General features: G+C 39.4%; 1 protein-coding gene across 1 annotated transcript; it reads left to right on the plus strand.

Annotated features, from left to right (window-relative positions):
• Positions 1-5417: 5417 nt before the first annotated feature.
• mapk8ip1b (mitogen-activated protein kinase 8 interacting protein 1b) lies at positions 5418-27581 on the plus strand. The gene is made up of 12 exons (XM_079867851.1): positions 5418-5845; positions 7530-7641; positions 14236-14475; positions 18866-18947; positions 20494-21345; positions 22421-22496; positions 23213-23388; positions 24398-24501; positions 25185-25292; positions 25621-25691; positions 26039-26137; positions 26227-27581. Exons 1-12 carry the CDS (start codon positions 5790-5792, stop codon positions 26297-26299), a joined length of 2049 nt encoding a protein of 682 aa, XP_079723977.1. The 5' UTR covers positions 5418-5789; the 3' UTR covers positions 26300-27581.
• The last annotated feature ends 128 nt before the right edge of the window (positions 27582-27709 follow it).

Below are 27709 nucleotides of genomic sequence, written 5' to 3' on the forward strand. Positions count from 1 at the left end.
GAGGAGGAAGTAAAGCCGCGAAATCAACGCTCCGCCCTCACTCTCGCAGAATGCACTCAGGGAGAGTGGATTCTGCACACTTTTTTAAAAATTGATTGCAGTACGACAAGAGGCTTGTTAAAATATAGTAAATACAATCTCCTCAATCCTCCGAAGATCCCGAAAAAATGTCCGTTGGTGCTTCAGTGACTACTTCGCTCAGAGAACCTGTCAATCACAGCTGTCAATCATGACGTTACACCACCGCATCACGTAACTAACTAAAAACCAACTTATTTTTGAAACAGACACTTGAACTTACATCAGCGTGATAAAAACGACAGCAAATGAAAGAAACCACCTTTCGAAAAAAGATATTTGAAGTGTAATTTAATTGTTTAGTTGGTCTCACGTCCCGTTGAATAACACGGGGAGGCGGGGCTTATGACCTATACTAGGACCGGACACCGGGGGGCGATCGAGACGTTTTGGCTTCACTTTTCAGGGCTTGTGCGGCACGCTTGCTTGAAACCAACACGGAAGTGAGTTAAACTGCAATTCGTTGACTGGCCGCTTGAGGCTGTTGTCAGAAGTGAGTCAAATCTGTATCTCCCCCATGTTAAAATGACCAACTTTACAGCAGAAAAAAACATGTTTACAGCCTGGTGTCTGTATGTGGCTTTGGTCTATACAGCTAATTTTGCCCTTCATGACAACTGTGAGGGGGGTGAATTTTTTTATAACTCTTCCGTTTAGTTGATTAATATTTAAAGTTCTGCAAGGGTGTGGCCACTTGAGTGACAGGTGGATTGCCGCTAGCCGTTTGTCTGCTGTTACTAGCCGTCAGTTCACCTCAGCAAATTTTAGCTGCTGAACTTGCCATCTCTGCAGTGTTTTGTGCTTTTTTTCGGGATTATTTCATACAATTTAAAACACCCATTAGCCTACTTCGCCCACGTCTTTGGATTCAGTCGTTGTCGTCGAGTATCGTTTGAGAGAACAACCAGCGCTGCATTTCAGTTGTTTTCCTCTGTGAACATGCACTAATGGATGTCTGACAATTTCGTTGCTTTTTGGAGTTATCAGATTTAAAAACGTCAATAAAGGCTCGTTCGTTCTGCTCTCACGGAACAGATTGATTATAATATGTTTATGTACCGTCAGATGAAATCCTGCAGGCGTCGGAGCTTTCTCCGTCCATGCAATAACGTTAAATGCACATCCTTGAGCGCGGATTTTCTAGCGCATTTACTTGAACTTCATAGGCACTATATCTATGGAGAGGTGGCCAAAATCAGAATTTAAAATGGACTGAATAAGCTCTCTACGAACTTGACGAGCGATGCCGCGTTGACGGACCATAGACTATAAAAAAAGAGTGACTGACATGTATGCACATAAATCACTGTCTCACACACACACACTCTCAGAGTAATATTGTTACTGCATAATGCATTTTCAACTAGCAGAATAGTACAGAATCACGATACACAGTCTCACTTGTAGCCATGTCTTTTAACTATTATAATATTTCGAAGGGCAAAAATAGGAACCTTTAATTGAGCTCCTCAGCTCCACTCACGCCCCGCCTCTTTGCCCATTTTCTGTTATCCGGGAGTGACGCAAGGCCAAGATGGCGACGGCCGGCTCCGCCCACTTTAGGCTTCAAAAATGCTCTTCAGAAACCTACGGGTGACGTCACGGACACTACGTCCATATTTTTTTACAGTCTATGGGAAAAACTAATAATTAACTAATAATTTAAATCCTATTAAAAAGTTCAAACTATCTAGAAACAAAGCAAAACAACGAACAATTATATTTAGCCCTCAGATGCCACGTCCGTAATTCGATCGCAACCGGATTGATTAACCTGCGTGACAACCTATTTTTTACAGTCTATGGTGACAACACCATAACCACCTACTTGAACATACAGTAGGCCAAGTATTGTTTCAGGAAACAGTCGTGACTTGCTGAATTCTTCAACGATGCATCGTATACATAAACTGTAAAAAAAATTAAAAAAATAAATAAATAATAATAGATCGTATAGGCTTAAGCAGCGTCGTTGTTTGAGAAACGCAGCCCAGGTTAAGTTCTTCATGTACTTCATTGTAGTTTCTGCACCCCGTCTGGCCTTTTTGCAGTGTGCATAGGCCTACTGTAAAATGGGGACATTTTACAGGCCCACCCTGACCTATTTACTGCCCTAGGCAAGATTTTACCTGGTGCCCCTTGCATCACAACCCATTCCACCCGTCATTGTGTTCAGATATTATTTAAAAAGAAAAAAAAAAGGCTGATGATGGTTAAACTATACAAAATAGCACCTAAGCCACATTACAGCCTAAACACAAATAGCAAGAGTAATTACATCTAGCCATTCATGCACAAACTTTGCGCACTAGCCATCGTATATCATAGACTGTAAAAAAAAAAAAAAAGGTGGACGACGCCCCTTCACTCTCTTCCATTGATGAGAACTGAAGCAATGGGTCCAGCTGAAGAGATGAGTCCGGGCTTAGGACCCCATTAGTATGCCTGATCTATATTATGCAAATTAATAACAAATAACTTCGTCACAAAACATACTTAAAAATGTTATTTCTTTAAAATAAAAGATTATTATATGCATTAAGGGGTTTGATTGATTACATTAAGATTTGTGATTCCATAATTTTATTATACTGTTCTTTAGTCAAGGCTAGACAACCAATTAATATTTATACTAAGTAGCCTACCCACAAAACATAGCTCGCATTCTGTCATTTATTTAAATGTCTAAACTGTTAATAAGAAAAATAGTAATATACACAAATAAACATTATTTTATGATTCTTTTAATAAAAAAAAGTGTACTTGTAACATATTGTGCTGATTATTACGATAGATAATAATGACATAATTGTAATTGCATTACGAATTGCTGTGAACTCCCGTTGAATAAGACGGGGAGGCGGGGCTTATGACCTAGGACCAGTCACCGGGGGGCGATCGAGACGTTTTGGCTTCACTTTTCAGGGCTTGCACGCTGTGATACCATGGTCATTGAACCAGGTTTTGGTTATTCTGGCAGTGTGGGCAGGTGCAAATCCTGCTGGAAAATGAAGTCAGCATCTCCATAAAGCTTGTCTGCTGAAGGAAGCATGAAGTGCTCTGGAAATGTCCTGGTAGACGGCTGCGTTGAGTGGACAGCACAGTGGACCAACACCAGCCGATGACATGGCTCCCCAAACCAACACAGACTGTGGAAACTTCACACTGGACTTCAAGCATCTTGGATTGTGTGCCTCTCCATTCTTCCTCCAGACTCTGGGACCTTGGTTTCCAAATGAGATGCAAAATTTGCTCTCATGAGAAAAGAGGACTTTGGTCCACTGTGCTTTATTAAATCCAGAGTCAACGCAGCCGTCTACCAGGACGTTTTAGAGCACTTCATGCTTCCTTCATTTTCCAGCAGGATTTGCACCTGCCCACACTGCCAGAATAACCAAAACCTGGTTCAATGACCATGGTATCACTGTGTAATTACTGTGTGATTTCATGTAATATTCAAATTTTATGGGATTTTGATTTCGTGGGTTTTATGAGCTGTAAGCCATAATCATCTAAATTATAACAAATAAAGGCTTGAGATATCTCACTTTGCATGTAATGAGTCTATATAATATATTAGTTTCACCTGTTAAGTTGAATTCTTGAAATAAATCAACTTTTTGATGATATTCTAATTTTATGACCAGCACCTGTATAACCTATATTTATAAAACAGTTATGTCCGGTCGAACGATGTATTAATTAACTTCAGATTGGATTGTGTTGGTAAAAGGCACTTACCTAACGCTAAAAGATCTTTCGTGCCTCTAACAGCTTTGCATGGTATGTGGAAAACACTTGTGTTTTGCCACAGACTTGTCCCAGCAATTTTGAACGCAACAGAATGCTTTTCCAAGCGTCTCTGTACTTGAAAAACCACAGAAAACTACTTTTAAACAGGAAATGATGAAACATATTTACAGCAGGTCTATTCGCACGGGAATAGTAGTACCTGAGATAATTTTTCCGGACCTTTTTACTGAAGGTAAAAGTCGCTGTAATCTTTACTGACATTGTCCGTAATGATCACTGAGATGGCACATTCAGACGGGACTAAAATCACAGAGAAGCTCTGGTAATTATTACTTTACCCCACCTCTCCATGTTAAACTAGTCCCATCCGAATAGGGCTAAAGACAGTATCAAAAACGCAGTTTGAAATCGCACCTGTTCTCTACGTCACAAACATGTTGTAACCAATCACATCAACGTGCGGGCAGGCTTTATATCATTCATTACTGCGATAATCATTTGCTGCTATAAGCAGGGGAGTCTCGAGAAGCCAAGTTATCCTGGTATATTTTTCTGTTGTTATGACAAATTGGGTACATTTAGCAATATAACTGGTGAATTATTACGATGTTATGATGAACTATATGCTTTCTCCACTGACGTGCTAAGTTGTTCAAAGCGTTTCTAAGGATGCTGAGTTTTAGAAGGCAGCTGTCTGACTCGGAGTTGGCGAATGGGGAACATGGTTTGTGTAACATTAGCAACACATTATTAGCTGTTTGATAATGTAGTCAAGCAAAAGGCTAATCATATTAATTACCATTATGTGTCCAACATAGAGAGAGATACATAAACCGCATTACCATTCTGATACATCGACTTGTAGACAACCTTGTATAATTTCCACTTCCACTCTGCAGCGTTTACTACTACAGCTAATTTGCATATTCATGATTCCAATACTAGCAAGGGTGTAGTGTTACATTCAATCTGTTTTAAAGCATATTTTCACAGGAAAAAAGTCATTTTTGTGATCAAAGATGAGTTTTAAGGGGTAAAATGATTGACTATAGGCTACAGGGAGACTTTAACATCCATGGAATATTTCCATTCCACAAAAGGTTCTTTATAGTGAAAAAAGGTTCCTCATATTAATGTTCTTCACACTAAGAACAAAAAAGGTTATTTTAAGAACTGTTTACTGAAAGGTTCTAAATGTTCCAAAAATGGTTCTTCTGTGACATCAATGCAAAAGAAAAGAGTGTTTTTTAAGAGTGTAGTCAGTGTTTCACTATATGGTCCACTTTCTTATTATTTGTAGATATTTACACTTTTTCTTTGGTTTCTCTTCATATGTTACTGTTTGGCCTTGGAGAGAGGTATTGAATTGGCTGCACCCACCCACTCATATACAAATCTCTCAAACACTGAGAGAGAGAGAGAGAGAGAGAGAGAGAGAGAGAGAGAGAGAGAGAGAGAGAGAGAGAGAGAGAGAGAGAGAGAGAGAGAGAGAGAGAGAGAGAGAGAGAGAGATGGGGGATGGGCGACTTTGAAAACAAGAGGAGGAGAGATGTTGTGAAATACACTCCTGCTATTGGATCGTCTGCATGATTATTATGTATAAGCAGAAGGACACTGTCATGCATCATCTCTATCAGCGCTGACTCTGCAGAGCTTTTATTTTGCCATTTCTGCTTTATTTTATTTTTTGTCTCCTGTTGTAGATCGTACAGTGAGGATGCAGGTAAACACATGAACAAGGGCAGAGAGATACAGTGAGAAAAATGCAGCATTCATCAAGGCGTCATCATTATACACTGGACATAACAGTGAATGGAGAATACTGGAGCTGCATGTGCTGCTGTCATTGAATTCAGTCTAAACTGACTTCAAATACAGCGGCTCGAATGGCAGGCACTGAAATATGAAGAGAGCTTTGACCAGATGTAAACACAATCCCATGCTGCACTGCTCTCAGAATGGACTCAAACGGTGATGGCAAAGAAGAATGGACGGAGGAGCAATGGGAGAAATGGTATGAGCTTATTTTTCTCTATAATATGCAAAATATAAAAAAATACTGCTTTGTTAGTATACATGTGTTTTGATGAGCAGCAGATGCAGCACACATAGTAGAAAGCTATTTTTGTTGCAAATCAACATTCATTATGTCAGGGATCATCTATTATTTTTTATGCAATATGTTTTACAGTATTGAAATGGGATTTTTGACCTTTGCCATTTTTTTATTCATAGATTGAAAATTATATAAATCTGTAAGGGCATCATACTATTGTCTTCACCTGCTGTTTTATTTTTATTTTTAAATAGTCGACTTTGCAATGCAGGTTTTATTTATTTCAGTGTCAGACTGATGCCGTGACAAAATACTTTTATTTTGAAAGGGGATGAGAACGTGCATGTGCACAGCATGAATCTCACATACAGACACAAGCTGCTTCTGTAATCCTGTTGGTACTACATTTGATGAAGAGCTGTTAGTAAAATATGAATGTTTGTAGTATTAATACAGTGCAAACATATATCCACCATGGTGACATTGTCATGTGACCTATCACGTGAGCCTGTTCCTGAAAATATTCACCCCTTTTTCACATTTTATGCTTCACTTCACCCTTATGCTAAAATGCTTAAAATGATTTAATTTTGCACTTCAATCTACAATCCAAATCCTATCATGACAAAGCAAAAAACAGATTTGTAATAACTTTGCAAATTTATTTAAAAAAAAAATCACATTGGCATAAGTATTTACACCCTTAATGCAGTACTTAGTTGAAGCACCTTTGGCAGCTATTACAGCGTTTTTGGGTATAATTCGATTGGGTTATCTTTAGGCCAGTGCGAGTGGCACAAATGCATCAGGTCCTGTGCTTTAGGGGCCTCTTTCTTGCAGAGTTTTGTTCAAATGCATCAGGTCCTGTGCTTTAGGGGCCTCTTTCTTGCAGAGTTTTGTTCTAAGCCAAATTAAACGCATGAACCAGCTAGTCAAAAGGTGTGTTCGACTTTGGCTTGCGGCTGGATTCGCTCAGCGGGATTTGCAACTTGCAGTCGAGGGAGGAGTTGAAAACAGAGGCTGTGTTCGAAATCCCTCATTCAATACCCTCATTCACTATTCCCTATACTACAAATAATATAGTCCACTTGAAGGAGTGAATGAAAATGACTGAGTGAATTCGGACACTAATTGCACCTGAAGGGCTGCCACTTTTGCACAGTTTGTGCATACAAGTGCCTGAATGTACTGAAAAGCATCTAACTAATATGTACTTTGTCATTTCTTTTGAAACGTGTATGTCATGCATTTAAATATATTTGAAATGACACATTTGTAATGATGAAGCTGCCATTTAGTACATTTAAAAGATATCAATAATGATTTCAAATTTGAAGTAAAACTTTTTAATTTGACATAATTTGCACTTTTAGAAAGTGCACTTAAGTGTGTTAAGTAACAATCATGAAAGTGCACTCTCTTTAAGTACACTTAAGTGGCCTTTTATTTCATTAATATTATATTATATAGGCTACAAGTAGTTTTTTTAATAGACTTTTAAGATTTGAAGTACACTACAAGTTCTATTCAGTACAATTAAGCACACTTCTCTTTCACAAGGGTATATTGTGCAGTACATTTAAAAACAATTAAACAAACTGCTCACTAGTGCCCCTGATAACTTTGGTTGTTCTTTCAATAGGCTGACCCATGACATAGGGTTGGATGAATTTGAAGATGAGGACCTGTCTGAAATCACAGAAATGACTGATGAATTTGAATTCAGGGCCAGGCGACACAACTCTGACTTCAAGGTGAGAACAGGTCTTGCCTAACGTGTAAAATATTACAGAACAATTTCAAACAACCACTGGGAATTACAATGCATCTAGTCTTTGTGTACTTTTGTTCTGATTTTGACTTGTACATTTTCTTGTTCTTTTGTGTGTGTTTTTTTTTTCTGTTGTCCTGTGCACTACATCATTAGACTTGTAGGTGGCAGTGATCACTGCCAGGTTTATGTCTGTTAGAAATTACACTTTTTTTCAAGTTTTAGTTATTGTACTTGCTGACACATCCAGTTTTTTAAAAATATTTTTTTCAGAGTCAGGCACCACAGAGAAAGCAAGCCAATGTTTAAATATTGCAGCGATCAGAGAAAATAATAGACTCACTTAACAGTTTTAATGCTCTTTTATTAACGTGAGCACCTGTGTGGTCGATGCTCTTGCCTCACACAGTCCAGTGAACCTCAAACTTCTGGAACTCCTTTTTCCACAGTCCCCACCCTCACATAACTGCGCAGGCTCTTTCTTCAGAAGAACAGCCCATGCCTTAAAGCCCCACATAACCAGAACACATAACACATGAAAGAAAATGCATGCATCTACATCGCACCTGATATTGAACATAAACAGTCTTTAGACTTGCTACACTGCTCCCCCTTCACAAAGTTCCTCAACCTCGAGGAAACAAACAAAGTTCCTGAACCGTCTCGGCGGCCTTCTGACTCGCTGAAGCCACAGTTGCCCTTCTCGTGTAATTGGAACTGGGTTATATGAATGCGAGGTTTGCAGCTCAAGAACTGGTGTGGCTGCATGTGGGTCTGCCAGAGGACTGGAAGTGCTCAACTAGGGTCCTGGTCCACCCTCCGGGGTAGGCACAACTGTAAAGGATGCCGGTCCTGGGGCTGTTGCTGCTCTTCCTCTATAAGGTGCCAATCTGTCTCGGTGCACGGCCACCTTCCTACCCCTTGGAGGCAACTGCACTTGGTAAACAACTTCTCAGATTCTCTCCAGAGCACTGCACGGCCCAACCCACTTGGAGTCCAGTTTAGGGCACCTGCCCTTCTTTCTCTGAGGGCTGTACACCAACACCAGCTCTCCCACTGTGAAATGGCACCCTTTTGCTTTCAGGTCATAATTTCGCTTCTGCCGGGTCTCCGCTTTTAACAACTGCTTCCTTGCAAAATTATCAGCAGCTTCCAATGAGTCATGAAGCTTTCTAGCATACTCAGGGCCCGGAGGCACAGCAGGCGCATCAGGTGGCCTCCCGAAAGCCATTTTCCCAGTGTGCAAGAGATTGAGTCTTGCACAGCGGATCACCACGCCATTAGGATAAATGGCAAGTGCGTATCCCAATCTTGCTGATGCTTGGCAGACACAATGGCCAGCTGTTCCGCCAGTGTCCTGTTAAACCTCTTAACGAGGCCATCACTTTGGGGATGCAAAGGGGTGGTCCTTGTTTTGTGAATCTCTAATTGTCATCAACATCAGCGAGAAGATGTTTGTGTGAACGGCAAAAAATAAAATGAAATGTGATTTTTACAAATCCATTTCGAGCTACATTCATATGATGACAATTGTCATGTTGTAAATAAGACAACATGTTATAACTAATTATAATTAATAATCAATATTTAGATCAGCTGTAAGAATTAACTTGATGAAGCAGAATTAATACGACATTTAACTAACCTGTTTGTCTTGTGAACACTCAGTGTTAATTGTTTATTAATTCTAAGAAATTTTTAGGGAAATAACTTTCTTGTACAGGACTACTCAGAACATAGCCAAAATCGGCATGATTAGGGACATGGGGGCATCTATTTCAGCACAAGGGCTGACCGACCAGGCATGCACACGAGGAACTCGATTCAGGGTTCGCTGAGAGAGGAACTCAACTGAAGAGCAAAGTAGGTGCTCGTATCCCCCCTTAGAGTGGAATGGGGCTGCAAGTGAGACACTGAGCTAGCCTTCCCGCACATTACCTGTTTGTACCCAACACACAGGAAGAAACTGGCTCCACACAGAGATTGTAGAACCTCGCAAAGGTATTAGGTGTCACCGAGGATGCAGCTCTGCAGATGTCTGTCAGAGAGGCGTCAATGCCCAGGAGGAAACAACACCCCAACCTCTGTTTGGAGACAGCCTCTCCCTTTTGCTGACCTCCAAAGTAGACAAAGAGCTGCTCCGAGCTATTGAAGCTCTGCATGAAGTCCACGTAAACACGCAGTGTGCAAATGGGAAACAGCAAAGCAAAGGGCTGGGGAATTCGCCATGGAGGGGCTGTTGCGAGGAGCATAAGGTCCGAAAACCAGGTCCAGGTGGGCTAGTAAGGCGCAACCATAAAGACCTGCTCCTCATCCTCCCTGAACTTGCATAGTGTCTGTGCCAGCAGGCTCACTGGGGGAGAGGCATACATGCATAGGTACCAGGGCCAGTTGTGTGCTAGTGCATCCGTGCCAAGGGTGCCCTCGGTCAGGGAATAGAACAACTCCTGGGAGGCAAACGGGTCTACCTGTGTGTCCCCGAATCAACTCCAGATCAGCTGGACAACCTGGGGATGGAGTTTCCATTCTCCCTGAAACATTAGCTGTCATGACAGCGTGTCAGCCACATGATTGAGCTTGCCTGGAACATGAATGCTGCAAAGCAACTTGAGCCGCTTCTGCCTCAAGAGGAGGAGATGGTGAGCGAGTTGTGACATGCAATGTGAGCATACCCCGCCTTGGTGGTTGATGTACGCAACCATCGCAGAGTTGTTCTTGCAGATCAGCACGTGCTTGACATGAAGCAATGGTCGAAACCGGCTCAGGGCGAGCAGCACTGCCAGTCTGCCACTGCACTGCAACTCTAGGCAATTGGTTTGCCACTGTAGTTGAGGTCCTGACCAGGAGCCCGAAGCTGCATGCCCGTTGCACACAGCGCCTCAGCCTGTTCTGGAGGCATCTGTTGTAACAACAACATTCCTGGACACTTGTTCTAAGGGCACTCTGGTCCATAGAAAGGCAGGGTGTGACCAGAGGTTGAATGTTCAGTGTGATGACCTCACGGAATGTGCCGTGACTGATATGCCCAACCGCCGAAAGCAAACCGAAGAAACGGTCAGTAAAAGCAGGGCATTGCTCACTGCCAGACCAAGCCCTATATGGCCCAGAGACTGAGGAAACTGATCTTTTATTGAAAAAGTGGGTAACAGAAATAAACTCTTTTAACTGAAACTGAAAATTATCCACCTGGCCCTCCTCCAGGGGAAGGAGGGGTGAAATCACCACCTCCTGGTTAAGAGCAGCTCCCTCCATCTCTGGGATGCTGGTCTCAAAGCTGCTTTAATGGATGCTTCGAGGCTTTCGCATGGCCTGAGGGATGGGCCATGTAGCCCTTCCTGCAGGGGCTCAACTGGGCGGCCGGGTTGACGTCTCCGGTCGCGCCTGAACTGATGTAGACACCACAGAGGAACGCCCTAGGCAATGAGCAGACTGTGGGCCAGCCCATGGTTGCCTGGTGGCAGTGGTATAACGCCGGGGCAGGATATGCTTTATTGCCTCACTCTGTATCTGGACTGTTGAGAATTGTTGGGCAAGGACCTCGACAGTCTCATCAAAGAGGCTGGCCTGGGAGATGGGGGCCTCAAGAAAGCAAACTTTGTTGGCATCCTTCATACATGCCAGGTACAGCCAGAGATGGTTCTCCTGCACGACCAAGGTGGACATCGCCTGGTCAAGGGCCCGGGCTTTGACTTTCGTTGCCCAGAATGCAAGGTCAGTTGCCATGTGCAGTTCCTGCATTAACCCTGGCTCAGAACTACCCTCATGCAGCTCTTTGAAAGCTTTTGCCTGATGGACCTGCAGGATGGTCATGGCATGCAAGGCGGAGGGCGGCCTGCCCAGCGGCACTGTAAGCCTTAGCAGTCAGGGCTGATGTCGTCTTACAGACCCTGGACAGGAGGCCAGGTGATTCTGCCAGGTGGCAGCACTTTGCGGACATAAATGCACCGCAATTGCACACTCCACCTGTGGAATCTCCATGTAACCCTTGGCAACCCCACCATTGAGGGTAGTGAGAAAGGAGGAAGCTGCAGAGCGGTTTCGGGCAATTACACACTCCACCTGTGGAATCTCCATGTAACCCTTGGCAACCCCACCATTGAGGGTAGTGAGAAAGGAGGAAGCTGCAGAGCAGTTTCGGGCAGTAAAAGGTGCCTTCCGTGACTTGTGATCCTCCATGCATCTCCGGGAAGAAAGGTACTGGGGCGGAACATGGCTGTGAACCGCGTTCTGCACCCAGGAACCCATCAACCAACTGCAGGCGCTTCGGACAAGGTGGAGTCTTGCACTTGAGTCTGATGCCCGTGGTGGCCCGGACAAGCATGGCCATCAACTCTGAATCTGATTCAGCATGAACATTAGGATGAGCAATCACCCCTGAGGGGGGAAATGAGAGCATGAACCATCCACAAATGCTTTCCCAGCTTGCTCTCGGCCCAGACATGTGAGACAGCAATAGTTGGCTGTCAGAGGAAGCCAGGAAACGACCGCATCCAGAAACACACGGACGGAAAGACATCTTTAAAAAGACGCTCGCCGTCCGTGCTTGCTCTTTTAGGAAAATCTGCTATAAGGGGTGAATCGCTGCACTTAAAGCGTAACTCTTGCCAAAATGCAACCTAGGGTCTTTTTGTGAATCAACCCGAGACAAACTTTAATTTAAAAGCATAATTAGGATGGAAATGCCACTTTTAAGATTGACCGTATTTTCGCTTTTGGTCATATTGCCTAGTGCTAGGGGCACGACTATGATAGCATCAAAACCGCTATTTTTAAAACACTAAGGGCCCTATCTTGCACCCAGCGCAATTGACTTTGTACATCAACGCATGTATCATTCCTATTTTGAACCCACGCACAGCAGACTTTTCCCTCCACAGACGCACGTCGGTAAACTAGGGAATGAACTTGCGCTCCCGGTGCAGCAAAAAGAGGAGGCGTGTTTTATGGCCCTGACGAGAATGTCGGTCTCCTCGGCTGTGAACCGCTCCTGGTGTGCGCCTGGCAAATCCGCCGTTATAATAGGAATCCGCCATAGAACAAGCGTGTCTGCTCTTAAAGGGAATGTGAGATGACGCTCTGATAGGTGTGGTTTGGGCGTAACGTGAAATAAACCAATGAATAATGAAGCTACTTCAGACCAACCCATTTTAGATGTGCGTCGGGCGCAATAGTCATTTATCCCGCCAGTATAATAGCAACAGCACCCAAGACCCGCCCACAAAGTTACTTGCGTTTCGTGCTTGATACTTGCGTTTCAGATCGTTAAAATAGGGCCCTAAGAAGGCTCGACACAACATGAAACTTTGCTCGAAGTATCACCAGGGGTTCTACACAGAGTTTACTAAAAAGAAAGGTTTTGAACAACTCACTTTAGCTGTTGTTGTTTCCAGCCACCGGCATTTTGTCAGTCAAAAATAGTCGATCTCCGAATGCGAATGACCTGACTCTGAATTTTAGTATTGTTTCTTATATGAGGATCCTTTTTCAAATACTAGGTCAATATTGATTTTCACTAACAACAAAACAACAAATTATCTGTGAATTTATCTGGAACTAAGCTTTAGGAGCTTTCCATCTTTACTCTCTTCCCTGTTACGTTGCATTCGGAGATCGACTATTTTGATGCTATCGTGCCCCTAGCACTCCCATTCAAAGGCAATTTGACCGAAAACGAAAATATGGTCAATCTTAAAAGTGGCGTTTCCATCCTAATTATGCTTTTAAATGAAAGTTTACCTCAGGTAGATTCACAAAAAGACACTAGGTTGCATTTTGGCGAGAGTTATGCTTTAACCGTGCCAAAGCTCTTTTAAGATGGCGAAACACCACTGGATGCGCCCTCACACCAGCAGTGAGATCTCCTTTCGAACAAGCTCTCTTAGATTGGAAATTCAGCTCTTTCATTCAGGAAACAAGCTCTTTGTCAAGATAGGATATTGGAAGAGAGCGATCACTGTACGCAACCGCTCGGCTGCAAAGCAAAAATGAGTGAGCTGGCCTTATATACACTTATGTCCGGGTAGGAGTGAATCGGTATGCAAATCTCACTGGTCAATATCCATTGGCTCATTTTGTTACCACTTAAAGGTGATTGGGCTCCCAAGTGAGACATATAAACACAATAAGTGCATTGAATCAAATTATTAATTTAAATGTTAGTACATATTAGTTAAATACACTTAATATAAAGTGGGACACTGATAAAAGCTGTATATTATTATGTCTTTGTTGAATGTACACTTTTCATATTTTCACTCCAAATGATTTTTTTCACAGCACTTACTTTTATAATATCATCTCTAAATCAAAATCTGTACAAATCTTGTGAACTTTTGCATATAACTGGAGCTGAAAGCATGTGTCTCATTGTAATGCAGTGAGTAAACACCAACATGAATAGTCTTTGTCCGAAACCCCTCCCCCTGTCTCTTGTTCTCGTGGCTTAGCCGGCACCAAAAATGCCAAAGTCTGATGTCATTGCTTGCTCTAATGGTTGGGTCAGTGGCCCTCATCTCCCCTCTTGCTTTTTCATTCACTCTCTTCTCTGATTGACAGTTGATCTTTCCAATCCCTGCAGGACCATGTGATTCAAGCACCCAATAGTGGCTTGGACAAGGTGGAGGCAGGCGCAGTGGGTCAGATCCAGGCAGAGACACATCCTTTACATCTTACTGATGCTGTCGATAGGAGCCAAAGAGTGGCTTGTCGATACGACAGCAAAGCATCTATGGATTCTGCTGTTCCTTTCACCATGGATACCTACCGTCCAAAAAGACCAACCACTCTCAACTTATTCCCACAGGTGCCCAGGACTCAGGTAATAAACAGTATGTAAAGATATGACTGTTGGTACACTGCAGGTGCATATTCTCTGATGAGGCAAGGGAAGCAGTGCCTCCTAAACAATTTAAGAAAATAAAATAATTGACAGTAATAGCATCCAATAGCGACGCCAGTCGATAAAGTTTCAGAGGGAGGTAGCGTCTCTTTTGAGCTCATCGTGTTCTAATACAGCAAACTGAGCTGATAGAGCGTGGTGTGATAATACACTTTCAAAAAGTCAATTGAGAAGAGGTGATGCCTGAATGCATTGCGATATGATTGACTCATTACACTCTCAATGCAATAGCGCTCGCCTATCAATCTTGCAACAGGTCAGCACAAATTGGTCAAAGGTGTGTAAATGGATTGACTAATTTAATGCATCAGTTCTGTCATCATCACGTTCTTTCACATTTGAATCTAAATTAACTTGAAATGACTATGCTTTTAGTAATTAATCAGTTCAGTTAATTTAAAACTGCACCTCTGTGTCTGATCATCATGACATTTTGCAGAATTTACCAAGGATTTGATCACTAATGATCAGAATTGAATTTTAACTGTGTGTGTGTGTGTCCTGGTAAACACTACATTATGGAGACAAAATATTACTGGCAATATCCTAAATTCTTGTTCTTGTGGGGAAATGTTTTGGTCTCCATTAGGAAAACAGCTTATAAATCATACTAAGTGATGTTTTTTTGAAAATGTAAAAGTGCAGAATGTTTTCTGTGATGGGTAGGTTTAGGGGTAGAGTTAGTGAAAGGGGATAGAATATACAGTTTATACAGTATAAAAATCATGTCTATGCAAAGTCCCCATAAAACATGAAAACACAACACAACTTTGGGCTTGTTTTCCATAAATGTCCTCTTTCTAGAATACAGTCATGTGTTTGGGCTTGTTAGTGCTTGGCCCCCATTGAACAAAGTATTACCACTTCATTGTTATTTAGAGGGGTTGATGACGTTCCTTTGTTATTATCTGTTTGAATAAACACTGAGTGAGCACTCTCCCCAGAACACAAGCAGGAATGCTGAAAGAGAAACAGTGTTTGCCTCTGACATTTGCTTATTTTGTTTTGTCAGAACCAGTTGGTTATTTTTTTAGGAAAATAAGTAGTGAACACAGAGCAAAAACGGCAAAGTAAAAGTACAGCGTTTAAAATAAATACTAAATAAAGTACAACTCCTGAGAAAAGTGACTTAATTACCCTCTTAAAAAAGTTCTTCATTGGCTTTGATGGTTCCATGAAGAGGCTTTAACATCCATGGAACCTTTTCAATCCACAGAATTTTATTTATAGTAGGATTGTCACGATACCACAAACATATTTTACGATACTACACCAGCTGAAGTATCACAATACCAAGTATTATCACGATAACGTGCAATATTGTGATAAGTCATAATTCAACTCTACAAAATGAACCAAATTTTCATAAATACATAGGTGTAAATGAAAACTATTAGACTAGATTTTCCTCTGAATACTTTATTACTGAGAATGATTAACTGACTGTTACCAATTAAATGAAATCACTGTAAACAAAATCCATTTTAACACTGCAGAAGTGGCACAGAAACTGCATCTGAAGGTACATTTACAGTAGATGTATTTACACTGACAGTTGACTGCTCAGAGTTGGTAATAATGCATCTATACTGCAAGTACTGTTGCATAAATAATGTTATGAGATTAATGTTTTAAATATAAACTTCTGGATATAGAAACATGAAATGTTGAAAAAGGGCCTACTTTTAAATGGAAAACTAAACCTGCCAGTAGGTGGCAGCATGTCTTAATGATTGAGTCACTGAATCATTCATTCAAACGCTTCATTCAAAATGGCTGATTCATTTTGGAACGAATGACTCATCATTGATTCGCACGATTTGCTCAAAAACATGGATGCATTCAGAGACGAAAAACAGTTCTGCTTTGTTTAGAACTTTTTATTGGCGAAATAAGCGAAAACAACAATATTGACAATGTTGTGTCTTAACTGTCATTTAATAATAACTTTTTGCTTATTGAACTGTTGTGTAAAATCACATTTGCAATCCTGTTGATATTCGGGAAAACGGCACTCTGTCATATTGTCAAATAGCACACGTACATCACGGAGACGTCTATTTGATGTGCGTGTTTACATTTGAAAGACGTATTTTTTAGAGTGTTTGCTCATCTGCAATACGTCTATAGGACGTTTCCTGTCAGATGTCAAATAGACATTTAGAAAATGTCTTTTAAGATGTTTATGATTTAGAATGTATGTAAAACTGACATCTTAAAGATGTCTATCAGATGTTAGTAAACAGCAGATGCTTTCCAGGTGAAGTGATCTTTAACAGACATACATGTGCTATATGTTATAAATATATTAAAAAAAACAAGAACTCACACGAGCATATTTTGCCCCCATATATTGATATCTTGAAATATCCGACTAACTGGAGGAGAGTATATTATAGCATATAAATTCATTGATAATGTTAAAATCACATTAAGGACTCAAATGATTGCTAAGAACTGAGTGTAAATGCTGTAATGAAAGGAATTAATTGCATTCATCATCACAAAAATAATTCTAGAAACAAATCATTACACCTGTTCCAGAAGTGGTCAAATGAGCGATTTAAATAGAGTAACCTCAGCTCATACAACATTACTTATGGTACTATCGTGGTACTACCATTTTAAAACTACCGCGGCATTGCCAGTATTTTGACGTTTTAGTATCATGGCACTACTGTAGTATCGGCATACCGTGCAACCCTACTTTATGGTGGAAAGTTTTTTTTTTTTTTTTTAAAGTAGTTCTCTGAGGAACCAAAATGGTTCTTCTATGGCTTTGCTGCAAAAAAATAATTAAAAAAAATAAAACCTTTATTTTTAAGAGTGTTTTGTAATGAGTATATTTAATCTGTTACTTTACACCTCTGCTTTTATTAATGGTGGAGAAATGATTTAAAGCTCATGGTCTGTGTGGGGAATGTTAATATGGGTCCGTATGGACAAAAAGAGTGGGCATTATTGTAAGAAGTGTAAGAGGTATTGAGAGTTAGAAAGAATCTGAGAAAGAGAGGGAGGTCTTTTGGAGTCCATTAAAAAGACTTGGTTTTAAATGCAACTAGGGTTGCAAAGGGGCGGAAAATTTCCGGTAAATTTCCGGAAAGTTTCCGGTAAATTTCCATGGGAAGTTAAGCTGGGGAATTTTGGAAATATTCATTACCACGGCAACCGCTTACCTCTCTGAAAGTAACTGTACACATAAGAGACGGATAGATACATTATTTAAGGTTATTTCTATTTGTTAGAATATTGATATATGAACTTGTCAAGTAAGCCCTGTTGCGAGCATGTCTAAACTTTCAGTGTGCTGCACTGCTCTAGTTGACTTCTGCACCTTCCCCCCCGAAAATATCATGTTAATTTTGAAAACGTAATTTCTTTTGTGGATCCTCTTGGTCATTCTTCATGTTTCTTTGACAAATATCAGTGTCTCAGTCTCACGCACGCTGCACGTGAGTTAACCACGCCTACTAATTTTCATGTTGCGTATACACGGAATAAAAAAATCTGTTACGGTTGACATTTTCTTCCGTGGTAACGATATATACCGTCATATCGCCCAGCCCTACTTATGTGGTAAATAAAGTTATGCTAGCTTATTTAGCATCTAACTTATCAGCTTGCTATCTACTAGATGAATACATTTGTATGTGATATTTGCAATTTAAACATTTAATAAATATATTTCCCCATAATATCATCAAAACTTACTTCACTTTGTTTAGTCCACAGGCTCAAATGTGTGCCTTCAATAGTCTTGTGCTTTGGGCTTCTGTACATGTGATGGAGGCATGCACAGTGCCAGTAGGGGGTGTGGTCTCAGTAGCCATGCAGTAAGCAGTGTGCTATGTGCATGTGATTGAGGAATGGCATGGATATTCAAGTGTATTTGAATGGCATCTGTTTGTTTTAGTCAAGATTATGCTAAAATATACTTTCTTCAACTATATTTATGTTCCCTATGAAGAGCCAACCCTCAACTTTGAAAATTCCCAGTTTATTCCCGTTTATTCCCATACATTCCTGTTAATTCCCTTAAATTCCCATTAATTCCCATGGAAAGTTTCCATCTTTGAAAATTCCCAGAATTTTGCAACCCTAAATGCAACACATTAACAGAACGCTCTTGTATTATTTAACTTCATTCAGGTGTTTTATTTAGCTTTAAGTGTTCAGGGTACAGTACCCAGTGCATCTGGTTGTTCCATGCATACAAAAACATTTGCATGCTGTGAACAGTTTACATACACTATATTGTAAGACCACTATGAAAGTATGCTATAGCTTATCTATTGCATCTCATCAACAGGACACTTTAAACAACAACTCATTTGCGAAGAAGTACAGCTGGCAGCAGAAAATCTCTCAGACCTTGCCGCCGCTTAAAACAGGTGAGTGTAGAGATCTTTGTTTACGGTGTAAGCACTTATTAAGTCTTAGTTGGGAAGTTGGCGTGACATCATTACAGTGACAACAATGTTCTCCACTTAAAACGAGGCTGCATCTGAAATCACATACTTCCCTACTATATAGTAGGTGAACAACAGTATGTGACAAAAGAAGTAGGCCTATGTCTGAATTCACAGTACTCATTAATGAGTTGGCAAAAAGTACCCGGATGATCTACTTCTTCCGGCGAGATTCTGAAGTGTGCAGACGATGCACACTTTACTATCCCATGAGGCCAAGGGAGATGATTTGTGAATGGCAGTGAAGTGATGTAACTGATGCTGGTAGTAGGTCACATGATAATGACAGCATGGCCAATGCAGTACGTCCGGATTACATTCATACCAAACACATTTATACTAAATATAACTTACTTTTTTTTAGCGGTCGTGAAGTAATTACTTATTGATTGAAATAAGTACCTACTCAAGAAAGTATGTGATTTCGGACGCAGCCCAAGTTATTTTATGAGAAAATGTAGTGCACTTGTAGTGTACTTCAAATCTTTAAAGTATATATTTTTTTAAACTATTGCAGATAATGTAATATTAATTCAATTAAATTAACACACTTATGCACACTTTTAAAACTTTGTAATATGAAATTGAAAGTTTTAATTTAACCACATTTTAAATCATAATGTTTTAATTATCCTGTGTTGTGATTTGAAAGACCTTATTTTGATGTGTTGACTAACATACTAAAGCACATGTATAATTTTAACTATAGTATGTTATTTGATTTATTATGATTTACACTATTTGATAGTTAATATATTTTAAATATGCTACATAGCAACAAAATTTCAGTAATTAGTCAATTTTGTGAGTAGCCTAATTTGACAGATTATGAGCTAGCTCATTTTATGCCAAACTTCCCTAGCTCTGTTGTCTCAGTGACAAAAGGGCATCGATGTTTTGCTGCCAACTATGGTCATGTGAATTTGATTTAGTCTAGTCATCTACAAAAACATGTTTGCATGTGCAGTCTCGCCAAACAATGGGTCTCACAGGCGTACCTAACTTGTTGGTCCATCTTTCTGTTTCAAGAACAAAACAAGCCATCCATCAGAATGTTAGTAGCCTACACTTTTATCACTGACCTCAAATTATATGTTTACTAATTAAAGTGCACTGCCATATATTTGTGTGTGTGTGTTCTTGTATATATGGTTTATAAGGACACAAATGTGTATAATGACAAGAAGTGTCCTTGTAAACCAGTTTATAAGTTTAAATCTCGCAATTTCAAGTTATAGCTAAATACGTAATTGCAAGTTCACATCTCGCAAATTCGGAATCCTGCGTTTATATCTCGCAATTCTGATGATGTTGTTGTTGTTGCCCTTGTTCTCACCACAGAACAACAAAAAATTCTGAAGTGTGAGATAAAAAGTCACAATTACCTTTTTTATTTGTTATATACCGCATTGACTCTATTGGTAATCTGTCAATTCACTTTTTTTGTGTTTGATCCTGCGGCAACCAGGTGAACTGACTCCATCTCGTGAGCACACGTGTCTAAGCGATGAGGAGAAGCACCAACCAGGCAGCGGGCGGAAAGACTGTGGCACATCTACTGACAAGCCCAAACACACTCAAGCTCCTGCTCCTTCTGCTGTACTATCTGTCCCATGTAAAGCCAGAGATGTACACAGAGAACTGGGTCACTGCGAGAAGATCCGTTACCATACGGACGTTCGGCTCGAGCCTACAGAGGAGATCTATCTGACACCAATACAGCGTTGCACCGAGGCTCTGCAGAGTGAGAAACCGCCAGCGCTTTCCCAGGTCACCGCAGTCAGCTCTGACAATGAAGCCCCCCCTCCATACCATGAGCAGGATCTGCAACCCCCTTCCTATTTTTCTTGTGTGAATGCTTTGGCCGCTGACAGTAGCGGTGAAGAAGTAACTGGAGCAGAAGATCTGTGTTATAGAGACTGCGGTGCTGGCGAGGATCATGCCCATCGCGAGAGCTTGTCGGGAACGCTGAAAACTTCCATGAGCAACTCAGACGCAAGTGGACTTTCGTACGATTCGGTCAAATACACACTGGTCGTGGATGAGCACGATCAGCTGGAACTCGTCAGTTTAAGAGAGTGTTATCGTGGCTACAGCGATGACAGTGATTCGGCCACCATCTATGACAATTGTGTTTCCTCTCCATATGAGTCGGCTCTCGAGAAAGAGTACGAGGAGGATGAGAATGAAGACAAAGGAAGAAAACGAAGTGGGATCAAAGCTTCAACGTGTCTGTCAGAGGACTCTACCCCTGAGGCCGACATGCCATTTTCTCGAAAATTTGTTAATGTTTTCATGAATGGCTGCTCACGCTCCTCCAGTAAGTGCTATGCTTTTATATTGTTTTTATCACTTGTACACTATTGGTCCAAATTTTTGAATAATTAAGATGATCACATTAAAAAAAATTTTTATTTTAAATACATCAAATATTCCTGAAAAAAAAAAAAAATCATGGTTTCCACAAACATGTTAAGCAAAACAAAAGTATAATATTAATACCTGAGCACTAATAATATGATTACTAAAAGGACCAAAAGTAATGAAAAAGAGTAATGATGCAGAAAATTTTAAAATATATGCAAATAGAAAACAGTTATTTTAAATGGTAATAATATTTCACAATATTACTGTGTTTACTGTATTTTGATCAAGTAAATGCAGCCTTGGTGAGCATAAAAAATCTGAATTATTCCAAACTTTTGACCAGTTGTGTATATTTTTCTGTTTCAATCAAATCTAGATAAATAAAAGAAATAACAAAAACTATTTTCTTATCTACCTTTGACAGAGTTTCTGCATGTTTTGCTGATTGAATGATGATGTTAATGTTTGCTCATGTTTGTAACATATTAACAGTAGACTTCATTACTCCATGTTAGTCCTATTATTACTCCTATTATTAATGCTCAGGTATTAATAATGGTTAAAATTGCTACACATTCATTTATTTCAGAATTTTGCACACGCAAGTTGAAAGGCATTTGGTTGTGGATAGTAAAACATATCTGCAACATTTATCAAGTTCATGGATAATAGTGTGCATGACTAAATTCATCCCACGGAAACTCAACTTACAGCAGTGGTTCTCAACTCCAGTCCTCGGGACCCGTTGCTCTGCACATTTTGTATGTCTCTCTTATCTGACACACTCAGTTCAGTTCATGGAGTCTCTCTTAACGAGCTGATGATCTGATTCAGGTGTGTTAAATAAGGGAGACATACAAAATGTGCAGAGCAGCGGGTCCCGAGGACTGGAGTTGAGAACCACTGACTTACAGTATATAGCAATTAACTGAAACCGTGTTTAAGAATAGACCAGTACGACCATAAGAATGTACTGTATTGATTTTGTGAAAGGGTTTGTATCATAGGCGTTTTGCTTATGTCTTTAGGTACAGAATCTTTTGGCTTGTTTTCCTGCATGATTAATGGAGAGGAGAGGGACCAGACACACAGATCCGTCTACAGGTGAAACAGATCGGACACCACTATCAAAAATTACACACATGTGTAACTGTTGAAAGCATTTGTATTTTTAGATCAAAGTCCTGAATGAATGCATGGCCAGTGGATACGGGGTCATTCTCAGAAAATGGCTCCATTTGTGACTCATCATTTTCAGGAGTTTTTTTAAAAATATATCATTTGAAAAGGCAATGAACTAAATTTTCAAGAATGCGAATTCCTAAATATGAATTATGTATGAGCAGTTGGTTATGTTTTTTGATGTGCGTTATTTCAGCCCCATCAGTCTGTTATTTCATATACAAAAAAAATAAAAAATAATAATAATAATTCTATTTATTTCCAAATTTATATTGGAGGAAATTCTGATCATAAGATACACTTACATCTGTTTAAACCACTCTTAATTTTGATTTTCAAAAGATAAAACCATCATTTTTAAACATGTAAATGGAGAAATGATTCAATTACGCTTCCTTGCAACCCAAATGTATCAGTGATTAGTGGGGGCATGCAGATTGGTTTATAGGACAAAATAAATATCTAGAAATTATAAATATTTGCACTACACCCTAAGCATACAAAGTTAAATATGCAAACAAGATTAGTATCTAGTTATTTTATATCAGTAGTAAGTCAGTGGGACACAAAGAAGACACACATCTCACCATCTGAGAACTGACCAAAGATTCCTCACCTCATGGATGTGTTTTTCCCAGATTTGTCCCTCGTCACGACGATGAGCTGGAGCTGGAGGTCAACGACCCTCTGCTGGTGGAGTTGCAGGATGAGGATTACTGGTACGAGGGATACAACATGAGAACAGGAGAACGGGGGATCTTTCCTGCCTATTACGCCACTGAGGTCTTTAAGGAGCAACAGCTTTCTTTAAATGGTAAGAGTTGGAGATTAAGATGGCATGTCCTGATTCCATTCCCCATCTATGAAAAGATTTCACTTCATAAAAGGGCTGGAGTTAAGAGTACAATATCAGTCAAAAGTTTGTAAAAAGGTCATATATATATATATTTGAACTTTTTTGAATGAAGTCTCATCTGCTCGCCAAGGCTGCATTTATTTGATAAAAAATACAGTAAAATAGTAATATTTTGAAATATTATTATAATTTTAAAGAACTGTTGCTTTTAACATATTTCAATATTCCTTTGATCCAAAGCTGAATTTTTATGGAGTTTCCTTTGTGTCTTTTTTATTTAATCAAACATACTGCGTTTGAGAGTAAAACGAATTATTTTGTAATTAAAAAAATGAAAAGATTGCAAAAAAGTCTTCTTAAGGCTCAAAAATAAAGAAGTTGATAACAAAATTATTTGCAGTGCATGTAAATCTTTGAAAACCTTTATTTTTCTTTGTGCATTTTGAACACTTTTCATCACAAACGCACACATTTTGTTCTCTTTTCTGCCGTCTTTTTTGCGGGTCTAAATCTTTTGCTTGCAAGTTAAAAAAGTTTTGCTTGTGAATGAAGCTGTGTCTCAGTGGGCGGTCTCTACCAACCAGGATGAAAGGCCCTTTTCTATTGGTCACCCTGGATCGAAGTGACAGATTGACCACGCCCTCTACGTTTTCCCGCTGCTGCCGTGCAGTGTCTGAGAGAAGAGGAGCGAACTTGTAATGATGTTGGAAATTCAGCTTTGCATCACAGGAATTACATTTGAAAAGATTTCCCAATAGAAAAGAGTTTTTTATTTATTTTTTTAATGATATTTCACAATATTATTGTTTTTATTGTATTTTTATTAAAATAATTGCAGCCTTTTAAAAACATGAGAAAATAATCTTAATTATTACAAACTTTTGACCGGTAGTGTTTGAATCGACAGTGTTTTATTGCTTAACAATCCTAACTGTTTATATGGTCTTTATATCTCGGTTCTCATTAGCAAAAAGTACTGAATGGATGGAAAAATATACAATGAAATTCCTTGGCTCGGTTCAAGTGCAGAATCATAAAGGCAGTGATGTTCTCTGTGCAGCTATGCAAAAGGTTTGTATAAGATTTATATAAAATTTCACTCACTGAAAAACAAATGAACTGATGGAATTAGATGAGTTGAGCGTATGGTAAAACATCCTCTAGCAGGGTACGTTTACATGACAATGATGTTTGCGTTTTTTAATGTACAGACGACAATGTTGTCAAAACGATGTCACATTGTAAAGAAACATTACATGCCTATAGACTGAACGCATGACGTCACCACTTCCACAGATTCTTGTTTTTGTAGTTTACTTGCACTTTGAAACCTGTTTTCAAAAGATTGCTAAATCTTATTTATTAGGCCGATTACATGACACCGTTTTCAACTAAAGTATTTGTATGCGTTTTGGCCTTTCTTTTACATGACAACGGCATTTTAGGAGCCTGAAAACAGGTCAAAGTGCAAGTTTCTTAAAACGATAGCGATTTTTTTTCTCCGTGTGAACGCGAATTTGTGAAAACCGTGACGTCATGCGCATGCGTATTATGCGCGTAGTGTTTCTTTGCAAAGTGACATCGCCAACTACTGGCCTGGGATGAAGAATACACCGGGTTTTGTCGTTTTCGCGGATCCGTGTGGACGGAGATCATTTTGACAACGTCGTCTGAACACGAAAAACGCAAACGTTTTTAGTCCATCGTACTTTAGTTGTTTAAATGTCCCCTTGCTTCTTCATGATTGATTCCAGATTGCGATGAACAGGAGACTGACTGTACATTACAATCCACCGTCATCCTGCATCCTGGAGATAAACGTGAAGGGACTGAAACTCACAGTGCAGGATGATTTCGACATGGTAAAACCACAAACAAGAACATTTTATGATCGCGTTTCTGTAAACATCTTAACATTCTGCTTTTTAAATTTCTTTCCAAGAAAGTGAGTAATGAAGAGTAATACTGTTTATTTGTTGACTGTGTCAGTACCCATGGACTCGGCTAGAAAAGCAGAATCAAACGGATTTGAGTTTTATTCCATATAATTACGTGTAGCTAGAAAAGACATGGGAATTCATTGGTGAAAAGGCGTGGGAACCATATAGAACTGAAGCCATTTCAGCATGTGTGTAGGGTTATAGGTTTGTGGACATGCAATATAATCGTTTTATAAATTTGTTTCCACAGAGTGGCCAATATAGTCACTTTTTCCATTTGAAAAATGTCTCATTCTGTGGCTACCATCCCAGGAACAAGAAGTAAGTCACTCATTTAATCTACATCCTTTGAATTCTCACTGACAATGATGATGTTTTTCTTATTAATATATTGCATCTACTGTTCAAAAGTGTGGGGTCAGTAAGGTTTTTCTTCAATTCACAGGAATAAATTACATTATACAATATGTTCACATAGAAAACAGTTCTTTTAAATTGTAATAATATTTCAATATTTTTACTGTATTTTTGATCAAATAATGCAGCCTTGGTGTGAGCATAAGAGGTTTCTTTCAAAAAACTACAAATCTTACCGAACTCAAACTTTTGACCAGTGTGCGTTTTATTTACCAGTCAGTCTATAATCACATGGTACGGTGTCTCTGCAGGTATTTTGGCTTTATTACAAAACATCCCGCCGATGAGAGATTCGCCTGTCACGTCTTTGTGTCTGAGAACTCCACTAAACCCCTTGCAGAGTCTGTGAGGTCAGTTTTATTTTCCTTTCCTTTGTGTTCCTTCTTCTACGACTCGATTTGTTTAAAAGTCACAGTATATTCTCTGTCTTCACTCACAGGAAGGCATTCCACTTGTACTATAAAGAGTTTGTGGAGGTCTCGTGTCCAACAGAAGACATTTACTTGGAATAATCTCTGATTAAAATGAGCTGCACAGCAATGTATAAAACAGCTATGCTAAATGAATATATGAGAAATAATAATATGTGTATATAAACAAAGACTAATATATCTGACAAAAAGGACCAAACAAGATGAAGAGACTGACGGTTGTAAGGTGATGCACACGACTTGATATTGTGTTGGAATTCGTCAGACGACGAAAAATTGTACGGTATAAAAGGCTGAAATTATTTTCATGGATGTTGAGGATTTTGGATGCTTTGGATGAGTGTTTCCCAGCTAACAGGGAACGTTCTCAGAACGTTCCGGCAAGGTTCTCTCAAAGTTATGAACAAACGTCCTTTCAGTAACATTATAGAATGTTCGTTCTGGTCTTTAATAATGTTCTCAAAATGGCTACATAAAAACATTAGCTATACATCATTCATGAAACAATCTTTTAAGCTGGGCCTTCGTCTAAAATGTATTTTAAAAGTTACTACTACTGTTCAGAGAACATTCAAAAGTAACGTTGCCATGTTTGCAACGTGGAATGTTCCCTTAACGTTAGCACAACCAAGATTTTTTTTTTTTCAAAACTCACGAACGGTTCAGAATAACGTTTTCAAAGCTTAATGTGAACGTTCTTAGAACATGTTTTTGTTAGCTGGGTTTCATCCGTTGCTCTGCTCTTGCTGCCGCGCTGTGGTTCTGTGTTTGCTTCAGGCTAAATAGAGAATATTTTTTCATAGCACAAAATACAGACTATACATTCAAAGTATAACAAATCTTCCATTTCAGCTGTTTGTGATGTCTTGATGTCTGCTGCATTTTACAGGTATACCAGCATTATTCCTTCCTAAAATCTGCCTGTAAAGTGGTTCATAATTTGAAATGGCAAAATAGGGCTCATCAACTTGTTACCTAGTTAGTCACCAAATAATAGGCATATCCATGAACAGTATATGGCAATTTGATCATATTAACACAAGTCATTAACAGTTTTAGAAAATGTTTTAGGAGTTTCAGTATTCTTTTTTGATCATCCACTCATAAATTCAATGAAAATAGTCAACATCATAATAATAAACTACAGTGCCATGGGGTTCCTGTTAAAGCTTGAGTGACTATGAAGGTAATTGACGTTGGAAGAGATATTTGGCTTGCCTTCTGTTTGAGGTCGACACATGCCCTTTATTTGAAGAAAAAAAAAAACTCCTCTGAGGTATTTCTTGTAAAAGCAAGACCTTATTACATTAATATGAACAAATTATGTACGAATGATGTGCTCATTAAAGACTTGTTCAACAAGACATGCTTGTATATCACTGGTTTTATTTAGATATACCATGAACTACTTCTAAATATATTTAATGAAAACAATACAATTATAAATATCTACATTTGTTATTAATATTATCCCCTAATTCTGTGTATATT

Source organism: Squalius cephalus, assembly GCF_949319135.1.
Source record: "Squalius cephalus genome assembly, chromosome: 3".
Classification (NCBI taxonomy): domain Eukaryota; kingdom Metazoa; phylum Chordata; class Actinopteri; order Cypriniformes; family Leuciscidae; genus Squalius; species Squalius cephalus.